The 10,903-nt window shown below is 60.0% G+C and overlaps 1 protein-coding gene across 1 annotated transcript; it reads right to left on the reverse strand.

The window, feature by feature from the left end:
* Positions 1–21: 21 nt before the first annotated feature.
* On the reverse strand, positions 22–10,880 carry GATA5 (GATA binding protein 5). Its single transcript, XM_017881144.1, has 6 exons — positions 10,776–10,880; positions 9,935–10,126; positions 2,898–3,023; positions 2,308–2,395; positions 1,816–1,940; positions 22–1,483 (listed from the first exon to the last, which is right to left on the reverse strand). The coding sequence occupies exons 1-6, from the start codon at positions 10,878–10,880 to the stop codon at positions 1,328–1,330; spliced, it is 792 nt and encodes a 263-aa protein (XP_017736633.1). The 3' UTR covers positions 22–1,327.
* Positions 10,881–10,903: the final 23 nt, after the last annotated feature.

Here is a 10,903-nt window from a genome sequence, read left to right on the forward strand (position 1 = left end):
TGATGGGCAGGGGAGGGAGAGTGAGGTTCAAGGCTTTATTTCACTTTTCCTGTGGTTTCATTTGTCTTTTTTAGAAAAGATGACATCACATAGAAATGGGCTGGAAGAACCTCTGGAGGGACAGCTCCAGGACAACCGGATGTGCTCCTGAAGCTGACGCCAGACATGACTGTTTCCAATAGAGGGTGGTGCACTGGGGGTCTAGCTAGCTCACAATGTTAAAAATATTTTTGAATCAAATTGGAAGACTTAAAGTTCAGGTTTCTGGCATTGCTGGAAAAATCAGGGCTTGTTGGTGAAGGGTGGCAGCCGGACGGAGGCGAGGACATGCTCCCCGCAGGGTGCTGTGGTCGCCTGCACCACTCCTCCGTTCCCTGTGGCCTCCCGACATGATGTCACGGGCCATCCACAGCTGTGTCGGGTAGGGTGGCTCTCGCCAGCGTCACCCAGTAAGGTATCATCCAACCCAGTGTGGAGGGGGCTTGCAAGGGAAAGAGGGGTCACTCACAATTCTCCTGGGACAAGAGACTAAACTGCCCGGCCCCAGATGCACCAGGACACGTGGCCACGTCATCACCAGCCCCAGCAGCGCTTGGATGGGTCAGGCCAGGGCTCCCAGACAATTCACTCTGCCTGTCAGACACGGTCATGATACACAGATTCCGCCAGAACAAGGCCCATTCCCATCCCCTCTGGAAAAACCATCCAAACAAGCGTGTAAGTCTGTGATGACTGCAATGTGAGCGGCTTCCCCTCGGCGGAATCCTGGCACCGTGCGCGGCCCGCACTCCTATCCTTGGCAGTCCTGCACCACAGCTCCGTCCATCCATGTGGGCAACGAAGGGCAGCCCAAGGCCTCAGAAGGCCCCTGTCCAGATGCTCCCCTCCTTCCTCTCCCCTGCTTGGCCTCACGTGCTTCGCTTGGAATCTTGGTTTTACATCAGGAGGTTGATTGTTTTCCCCCAACTGCTACAACTTGTAAACATATTGATGGTGAGCGCTGATGACGGAATTCAAGTTGGCGGTGGTGCCCTGCGTTGGCCTCTGCCGCAGGGGGCCAATGTGGTCCAGAGCCTTGGGCTGCACCTGGGGAGTCCCTTGCTATACGTGGGGTGGGGAGTTGAGCCCTTTCCCCACCAGCCTTCTTGCTCTGGGGACCTACTGCTGTCTGCACAGAAGGCCTCCCCACCGCTGTGGAGACTCCAGGAGACCCAGTGTCTTTGGGTGGGTGGGCCTGCTGGTCTCTGCTGTGCTGGAGCAAAGCAGGCACGGAGGTGAATCAGTGGGTGCTCTGTTCCGGGCTGTTCCCCTGACATGGCCTGGGGACCTAGGCCAAGGCCAGCGCACACCAGGCCTCTTGGTGCAGAGGCCCCCCGAGGCCAGCCTGGGGGCTCAGGGCTGTGGAGGGGAAGGCAAAGTCCTCAGGCTCGAACTTGAACTCCAAGTGGCCGGGGGCAAGGGAGTCATCCTCCTGGCCGGAGGCCTGCAGGGACAGGAGAGCATGAGAATGCGGGGTAGGGGGTGGGGGGTGGGGAGGCAGCTGTGGCCTCTTAGGTCAGGAGCTCCCATGACCGGGATTTGCCCTTAGGGACCCCTTGATGCCCTGGAATGGCATGGGGGACCCCTCGTGAGGGATTGGGGTTCCCCCATCTGGCAGAGTCAGCTCTAGGGGAAGGGCCACCATACTGATGGCTGAAGGCTGCCGGTGTGTCCAGCCCACCTGCTGGAAGAGGTTCCAAGGGGCTCTGATGGGATCTGACTTGGCCGAGGAAGCACAGGGGCCCCAGTTCTGGGCACCCTAGCCCGCTCCCTTACCTGGGGGGCCATGCCGGGCCCAGGGCACACTGGGGACACCAGGCTGGGCTTGGGCTTCGAAGTGGCTGCCGAGTTGTCAGTGCTGGGGACAGCAGATGGGGAGGCCGAGGCGTTCGTTGTGGATCCTGGAAGGGAAGAGCGGGTGTTTACAGAAGGCCCAGGTGTGGCCTCACTTCCCCTTCCTGCCATGTAGCCAGGTCTCCTCTGGCTCTGGCCCAGAGAGGTCTGGAGACTCCTCACGGTCACACCGTGGGCGTGGGCGGTGGGGCCGGGCATGGCTTCCTTGGCCCCACCTCTGCCCCTGCTGCCCACATGCTGTCACCACCCTGGCCCCCCACACCCCCCAGCAAGGTCACCACAGGGCAGAGCTGAGGGCATTTGGACTTCCAGAGGACTGTGCTTGAACCAAACACGCCGGTCTCTCATGACGGAACTGGCGGCACCGAAGGCCACCCCGCAGGAGGGGGCTGACCACAGGGCCTGGCCACGCACCTGAGGAGCCCGTGGTCTTGGCGATGGTCTTTGGCTTCCGCTTCCGTGTCTGGATGCTTTCCTTCTTCATGGCCAGAGGCCGCGGCACCTGGCCGGGGTGGTGAGGGTGGAGGCTGGTCCCGTCCCTGCTCACCCCTGGGCCCCTTGCACAGCACCCCCTCATTCCAGTCCCCCAGAGCCGGTCACTCCTGGAGCTGGCTGTGTCCTCACAGCCCTGGTGGGTCAGCTGCCCGTTGGGCTGGGTGAGGGGGAGCCCGTGGAGCTGGATTCCCATCCCCCTGTCCAACAGAGCTGCCAGGGGCCAGAAGGCACCAGGGGTGCCCAGAGGGCGGGAGCAGTGTCCTTGTCTGGCCCCGGCTGAATGGCTGTGGTGAGCCTCAGTCAGCCCGTCTGTGCCATGGGTGTAACAGGACTAGCCCGGGCCCCCGGGGGGTGGTGCTGCAGTCAGCCGGGACATGTGTGTAATACAGCCCAGGGGACAATAGCTATCCTTCCAGCTCCTCCCCAGCCTCCTGGTCTGGGAGTAGGGAGGGCGCTCACTAGGAGGCTGGACAGAGGCCTCCCCACCCTGCCCCGGGGACCACACTCACCCCATGCAGCTTCATGTAGAGGCCGCAGGCATTGCACACGGGCTCCCCCTCCGAGTTCCGCCGCCACAGCGTGGTGTTGGTCGTGTGGCAGTTGGTGCAGCAGAGGCCGGCGCGGCGGGATGAGGACTGTGGGGGCGAGGGAGACTGGAGTGAGCCCCTGGCCGTGTGCACGGCTGGAGCAGAGGGAAGGAAGCGAGACTCAGGTTGGCCTTGAGACCACGCAGGACCAGTGAGAAGGTGTTTGGAGCAGGAAGGTCATGGGCTCTGCAATGGACCGGCCTGGCAGCTCTGCCTGGACACGCCCTCGAGTCCTGGAAAAGGTAACTTTACCTTCCTGGGCCTCAGTTCTCCCCCTCGCCCAGTAAAAAGGGCGTGATAACAGACCCACCACAGGCTGGTTGTGGGGTTCAGAGCCCGTGGGGGCCGGGCACCTAGACACGGCAGTGGTTTTCCTGCTGTCTGTTTCAGCACCAACCCTGGGCCTGGATCCCGCAATTCTGCAGTGGACCAGCACCCCAAGGCCACAGGGCCCCCCCAGAGGCCAGGACACGCAGGCATCAGGGCCTGTGTTACCCCTGCGCACCTGCCTCCCAGGCCGGGGGCCCCATCGGACAGCGTCTGAGGGCTCTGGGTCCCACCTGCCTATGTCTCCCCATTGCTGTGCACTGCACCTGGTGTTAGAGCAAGACTGGACCCATCTGGAATCGTCCGGAGGTCCCAACATTGCCTCCCTCCTTCCTGTGGCTCTCAGTAGAGACTGACCCCCAATCTGGCAGGTCCAGGTCCAGTCAGAGGTCCCGAACCTCCAGGGCCCCAGTCCGTGAGCTCAGTTGGGGCTCAGGAATCTGGACTGAGGGAGGCCTGGGAGGCTCTGAGCTGGCAGCCTGGGGAGTCCCTGTTGAAGGAGGACCAGGGGCCTCCCACCAGCTCACGCCGGCCTTTCTCCTGCTGGCCTCACAGGTTGGTGCTTGGAGGGAGGTGGTGTTTGGGAGCTCCAGCCCAGGGCTCCAGAGGCACCTCAGACTTGAAGCCCTTTCCTGAATCTCAGCGCACAGCTCTGCTGGTGGCACCACCCTTCCCAGCCACCTGTCCCCAGACCTGGTTCTCCGGGGGGCTGCTGGTTCTACCCCAGCTCCTGCCCTGACCCCATTGGTCCCTTTCCCTCGGGTTGCACAGCCCCTGCCTGGTCCAGGTTCCTGGCCCATCTTGCCAGGATCACAGTGGTGGCTCTGCAGGAGCTCTGTCTGCCTTCCTGGCGGCAGCCAGGGCCAGACCATCAGTGTGCCTCAGGCCTGTGAGGACGAGGCCCCCACCTCAAAGCCATGCCCCCAGATTCTCTACCAGGACAGAGCCAGAGCGCAGTCACAAGTAAGCCAGCCACGCTAGGGTAAAAGAATCCATCCTGAACCAGGGCTGAGTGGACCCAGCCAGCCTTAGCTTCACGGTCTGTTACTGACATAAGCAGACGCAGCCGGCCTCGGTTTCCCCATCTGTTACTGCCGTGAGCAGACACAGCCAGCCTCAGCTTCCCCGTCTGTTATAGCCTGCCTTGGTTTCCCTATTATAGCCTGCCTCAGTTTCCCTGTCTGTTATAGCCTGCCTCGGCTTCCCTGTTACTGACGTGAGCAGACACAGCCAGCCTTAGCTTCCCCATCTGTTATAGCCCGCCTTAGTTTCCCCATCTGTTGTAGCCTGCCTCAGTTTCTCCGTCAGTTACTGCCCTCTATGATCAGATGAGGGCCGGCCTTGCTGACCATCTCCTGCCCACCCTTTTCCAAGCTGCTGCCAAGGGCACAGGCCTCCCTGTCCAAGGCCTGAGTGGGAGAGTGGGGCCTGCCTGCAGCAGCCAGCCAGCACCAGCCAGCCCCCAAACTCCAGACCTCCTTGACCCCCAGCCGCGGCTGCAGGCAGTTGCCAAAGGCTCTGGGAACACTGCCCCTGCTTCATCTGGGGCCTCCTGTCTCCATACAGGACCCTGCCCTGAGCTCCATGACAAAGAGGCAGAAAGGAAAGGAAGGGGTCCGGCCAGTGAGGCTGGGGAGGCTTGAGAAGTGCCTCAGCTTGCAGCTCCTAGCCTGACTGGGGAAGGACAATGTCCCCTACCTTAGGCCAGTAGCATCCAGCCACTCAGGGTCTTCAGGGGTCTCCCTGGGGGGACGTTGGGGGTGAGACTTGTGCTCACGCTGGAGGGCCCAGCCCAGGCCCCAGCAGAGCTGGAAGGGAGATGGTGCCTGGCCCCGGCTGGATGGTGGGCACCCTTCATGCAGGAGCAATTGGGGTCACCCAGGGCCCCCAGCTGGTGTCTCTCCCTGGGATGCCCCCGCCACACCCTGACGGGTCTAGAAGCAGCTACTGTGACTGGACAGGATTTGAGTCTGGTCCAGCCTCCCTCTCTTCTATCCCTGTCGGGTGCCAGGAGCTGTGGCTGCTTCCTTGGTGGCCTCAGGCCACCGTCCAGCATGAGGCATGGTCTCCTTCCCGCCTCTCGGACAGCCACCCATCTGTCTGTCTTCCTGAAGTGGAAAGAAATCTCCCCCAGGGCTGCCAGACACATCCACCCAGCACGCCGAGGTAAATGGGAATTTCTGATACATGATGAATCCTTTGTCTCCTGCAGTATTTGGGGTATGAGGGCTAAAATATTTGTGTTTATCTGAAATCACACGGAACCGCGTGTGGCCTGGAGTTTATTTGCTGACTCCCTCCTTGTGCCCCAGCAGTCTCCGCCTTCAGACTGAGAGGTATCCGTGGTCCAAGGCCTGTCCTCTTCTCTGAACCAGCGGGACCCTCGGGTCTGGGACTGGCCATCGCCCCTTAGCACACACAGATAGGGGTGCACACATGTGAGCACACTCCACACGTCCCCCCACAGCTACCAGCATGCCCCGATGGGGCCACGTCTGAGACACGGGTTGTGGAGAGAAACAAGGTGGGGCGTGTGCAGGACGTGTGTGGCTTGGGACAGCCCCCAGCAGAGGACACGCCCCTCACCCCGCACCCCTGTGAGTTCCAGGGAAACACCTGGAACCTACCTTGAATGTTTTCACAGTAAGCAGGTTTCATTTCTATCAAATTAGGAAAACGGGAAAAACATGGACCTCACAACAATTTTCAAAGTGCGTCTTCACCCACCCTTTCCTAAATCTTCACCAGATCTCCATTGTACGGGTGGGAGACTGAGGCTCAGAGGAGCTGAAGGACCAGAGGAAACTGGGAAGGCCCGGGGTGGACAGCACCGTCCCCCTCAGCCAGATGCTTTGGGGACACGATCCCAGCAGCTTGCCACGCTGGGGCTCCCTGTGCCACCGTATCGACGATGCCTCCATCTGTCCCTCCTCACTGCCCAGCAAGCAGCCCCCCAGGCCTCTCTCCCGGCTGTGTTTCGTTTTTCTTTTTTGTTGGTTCTTTTCAAAAGAAGTCAAACTTCAAAGCCTGCTTGCGTGCAGCAGAGCCGCTCTAAGCACCAGGCTCTGCGTGCATCTGAGACATCCAAATAAATCAGGCTCTGGGCAGGGCAGGGCCTGGGCCGATGCTGGTGGAAATTCAAGGAGCACGGGAGAGGGAAGGAGGTTCAGCCTGAGCCTGTCGTGGAGGGATGAAGCGCGCATGCCGGGAAACACTTTGGAGTAAAGGTGCAGGTCACAGCGAGCCGAAGCACAGCAGCCTCCTCTGAGATGGAAGACCGGGCTGTGGACAGCCAGAGGCTGCTGTGCCACAGTCTGAGCCTTGGGGACCGATGAGTGCTAGAATGTCTCCAGATTCAAACGGGTCCCATCTTGGAGGGAAGATGTAGTAAGCACCTGATACAGTGCCTATACCCCTTGCTGGCTGAGGGCAAACTGACTTGGGGACTTGGGTCTGTGAGGGGCTCGAAGGAAGGAAACCCTGGGGTTGGGTGGGTGTCAGGTGCCTGACTCCAGGTAGGGGACAGGCTTGCTCAGCGGGAAGGGACGCTTGGCCCCATGCGACACTGGGCTACTTCCTGGAGCTGGTGCCAGAGGTGGCTCTGGGTTAGAAGGTCTGCTGCCTGCACTGCCCTTGGCTGCCAGGCTCCAGGCTTCAGCCCAGGCTCCAGTGTTCTTGGGGGTGGGCTGCTAGGGGCCCAAGAGCTCCCAACCGTGTCCATGCACAGAGCCAGACCACGGGGAGAGGGCACGGTGGTACCAGATGGTCCCCACCCTCCGAGGCCTCTGGTCTTGGCAAGATGGACAGTAAACAGGAACTTCCCCTAGAAGACATCCCAAAGCCCACCCTGCATCCCCCAGACCAGGGAATGGAGGCCTCATCACGCCAAGGGACCCCATCAGCCCGTCCTTAGAGTCAAGGCCCAAGCATACAATACCAGCTAATTTAATCTTTACAGCAAGGCATGGATGTTTCCAAGTTCCTCTTCCCAATTCTCAGATGAGGAGACAAGGGCTCAAAGAGCTGGGGAACTGTCTACAAGGTGCCACAGCCTAGGAGTCTGGGATCCAGCTGGACACAGGCATTGCCCGGCTGGAAGACCCAGGGCAGGGCAGAGCAGCAGGAGGGGCTCCCTCCCAGCAGCTCCTCCTGACACCAGTGTGTCCCAGTGCCCAGTTCAAGGCCTGGCAGGGGGAGAGTGGATACAGCCAGAGGAGGGGCAACGCTTTGCATAGGCGAGGGTGGGGAAGAGGCATCTGGGCTGTAGTCTCACAGGAGCTGGGCCAAGCTCCTACCACTTCTCTTTTTTTAAATAAATTTAATTTAACTTAAAATGTAATTATTCACTTTCTTTCTTTTTTTTTTTTTGTGATAAGGTCTTGCTCTGTTGCCCAGGCTGGAGTGCAGTGGTACCATCTAGGCTCATTGCAGTCTCAGCCTCTCAGCTCGAAAGATCCTCCTGCCTCAGCCTCTCAAGTAGCTGGGACCATGGTTGTGTGCCATCGTGACCAGCTAATTTTAAAATTTTTTGTAGAGACCTGGTCTCCCTATGTTGCCCAATGCTGGTCTTGAACTCCTGGGCTCAAGTGATCCTCCTGCCTCAGCCTCCCAAAGTTCTGGGATTACAGGCGTGAGCCATTGCACAGGACAAATTTATGTATTTTTAGAGACAGAGTCTCCCTTTGTTGCCCAGGCTAGAGTGCAGTGGTGTGATCATAGCTCAGTATACCCTTGAACTCTTGGGCTCAAGTGATCCTCCTGCCTCAGCCTCCTGAGTAGCTGCGACCACCGGTGTGTGCCACCATGTCTAGCTAATCTATTTTTTTTTTTTTTTGAGACGGAGTCTTGCCCAGGCTGGAGTGCAATGGCGTGATCTCGGCTCACTGCAAGCTCCCCCTCCCGGGTTCACGCCATTCTCCTGCCTCAGCCTCCAGAGTAGCTGTGACTACAGGGGCCACCCACCACCATGCCCGGGTAATTTTTTTGTATTTAGTAGAGCACGGGTTTCACCGCTGGTTAGGGCCAGGATGGTCTCGATCTCCTGACCTCATGGAGGATCCACCCGGGCCCTCGGGCCTCCCAAAGTGTTGCGATACAGGCGGTGGAGCGACCGCTGCCGGGTCTCCTTTTTTTTTTTTTTTTTTTTTATTTTTACTGGAGATGGATTCTTGCTATGTTGCCCAGGCTGGTCTCGAACTCCTGAGCTTAAGCAATCCTCCTGCCTCAGCCTTCCAAAGTTCTGGGACTATAGGTATGAGCCACCGTGCCTGGCTCCTACCCCTTCTTAACCTCAATGGTTAACCCCTCATTGAGGGCCACGTGGACACCAGGCTGGAACAGCACACCTGGGAGCACAGGCACAGTCACAGGGGCAAACAGGCCAAGAGGGGGATGGACTCCTAGGAGCCTTCCCTCTGACAAGCAGGCATGGGAGGAGGCTGGGCCTGCAGAGCCCCAGGCCCTAGGCCAGCTCCAAGGAAGAGCAGTGACAGCTGCCCCCAGCCTGCAGTCCTTCTTCCCACATGCTCCACTGGGACCTTCCATGCTCAGATCCTGGTCCCCCATAGCCCAGGGTCCCAGATTTTCCCCTCAGCCTGTGGCTGAGGGCCATACAGAGCTGCACCAGCACAGGGCGCGAATCCAGCCATCTAGGACAGCCAACCCACAGGACAGCGGCAGGAGGGCTGGCCTCCACCCAGGGTGACGGCGGGAACTGGCTGATCGACCCCGCACGGAGGCCACGCCACCAGCAGAGGAGGGCTTGGTGCCCAGGAACATACCCTTGCTCAGCCTTCTGACCCAAGGGCCATTGCGGCCTCCTCAATTTTAGATAACTTGCAAACAGCATCAACACCCCAAATTCTTATTTGTAAAATTACTTGAAAGTAAAGGTTTACCTGGGAAAACGTACAGAACAAAGTAACTTTCAGCCTCTTCCAGCCTCTGGGGACTGTGCCCTGCCTGGGGCAAAAGTCCGGGCTCTGGAGTCCCCCACTCCCTGCTCAGCCACAAGCCAGGAAGAACCAAAAGTGAAAACAAGTTTTGCCCACAGGCATAAACCTGGTGTCCCTGCGGTCCCTGAAGTATGGGTAGAAAGTGCTCCCCAAGCGGACTACAGACCCAAAGACTCTCCAATTTCAGATTTCAGCGCCCTTCAGTGAAGTATCCAGCAGCCACCTTCCCTTAAGCCTCATCCCAGGTAGGGTCACCTTGAGGCCTCGGAGACTGGGCCAGGCCACAGCCAGCCACCACCGACTCGTAGGGCTGAGCTCCTGGCAGCAGCCCTTCCTGGACCCAGCACTGAGCAGAGCCTGGCTGGCACCATTGCTCCGGAGCCTGGGTTCCTGGCCCCCAGAGCACTCCCAGGGCTGGGCGCTATGAGCGGGTGGCCCCTGTCATCCCCACTGGGATCCCCTGCCTGCCCTGAGCTCTCTCAGAGAAGACCTGAGCCGGCCTGGCCTAACCGACCGGGGCGGGGGGGGGGGGGAGGGGGGGGGGGGGCAACCAGGCTGTTTTGGGCGCACTCCCCTATCCCCCCACCCCAGGGGCTCTGGTGTCACCTGGGTGGATTGCAAGAGGTCCCCGCCGGGGAGCACTGCGCCCAGGCCCCCCTCTGCCCAGCCCGAACTCACCAGGCGCTTCTGGGGCCGAACGAGGGGCCGGTTGACGCCGTTCATCTTGTGGTAGAGGCCGCAGGCATTGCACAGGTAGTGGCCAGTGCCGTCTCGGCGCCACAGTGGTGTGGACAGGGCCCCGCAGTTGACACACTCACGACCCACACCGGGGAACTCCTCCAAGAAGTCGGACACTGAGGGGACAGGCAGCTGGTAGGCCCGGGCCCTCCCCTCCCCAGGAGCCTCCCCAGCCTGTGGGCCAGCACCCTCCCCTCCCCAGGAGCCTCCCCAGCCTGTGGGCCAGCACCCTCCCCTCCCCAGGAGCCTGGCAGCTTTCGTCAGACGAACAAATGTAAGGCACAAATTTTGTGCCTTACATTTATTTTATTTTAAAATTTACTTGGTTACTTAGTTAATCTTATTTTTAAATTTTTAATTCACATATGATAAAATTCGCTAGGGCTGCTTTTTCACGGTTGGTGTGTTAATAAATAGAACCTGAAGTCAGACACCTGGGACTCCCGTTGCAGGACCAGGGGCCAGCACTGGCCTCTGCGTGTTTGACCTGCTGGGAAAGCAGGATGTCTGCACTGGCGGGGGAAGTGGATGAAGGAGTGTCTACACTGGCAGGGGAGAGATGAAGGGGCTTTATCTAGCAGACACTCTTGGGCTCCCCTGGGCTCTCCTGGGAACGCAAACCCCGCTGTCCTCCTGTTCTGCAAAGCGGGTCCATGGCTGGGGTCGGGGGTTGGGAGGGCGGAGGAGGTGCTTCTGTCAGCTTGGCTGTGGTCGCAACCAGTGTCCTTCCTTTAGAAGGCCAGCCCCGCCTCGCAGCCCCCTGGGGCCGGGCTTCGCACACTGTGCGGCGGGGGGTGGAGGTCTTCCTGGTCCCCTCCAGGCCCGGCCCGGCGCCGGCGCGAGGGAGGCCCGGGCGCCGCGTGGGGGTGGGGCAGGGATCAATCATCGCCCCGCCGGGGTGGGCGCCAG

This window comes from Rhinopithecus bieti, unplaced genomic scaffold (assembly GCF_001698545.2).
Source record: "Rhinopithecus bieti isolate Rb0 unplaced genomic scaffold, ASM169854v2 scaffold_12573, whole genome shotgun sequence".
Taxonomy (NCBI): Eukaryota; Metazoa; Chordata; class Mammalia; order Primates; family Cercopithecidae; genus Rhinopithecus; species Rhinopithecus bieti.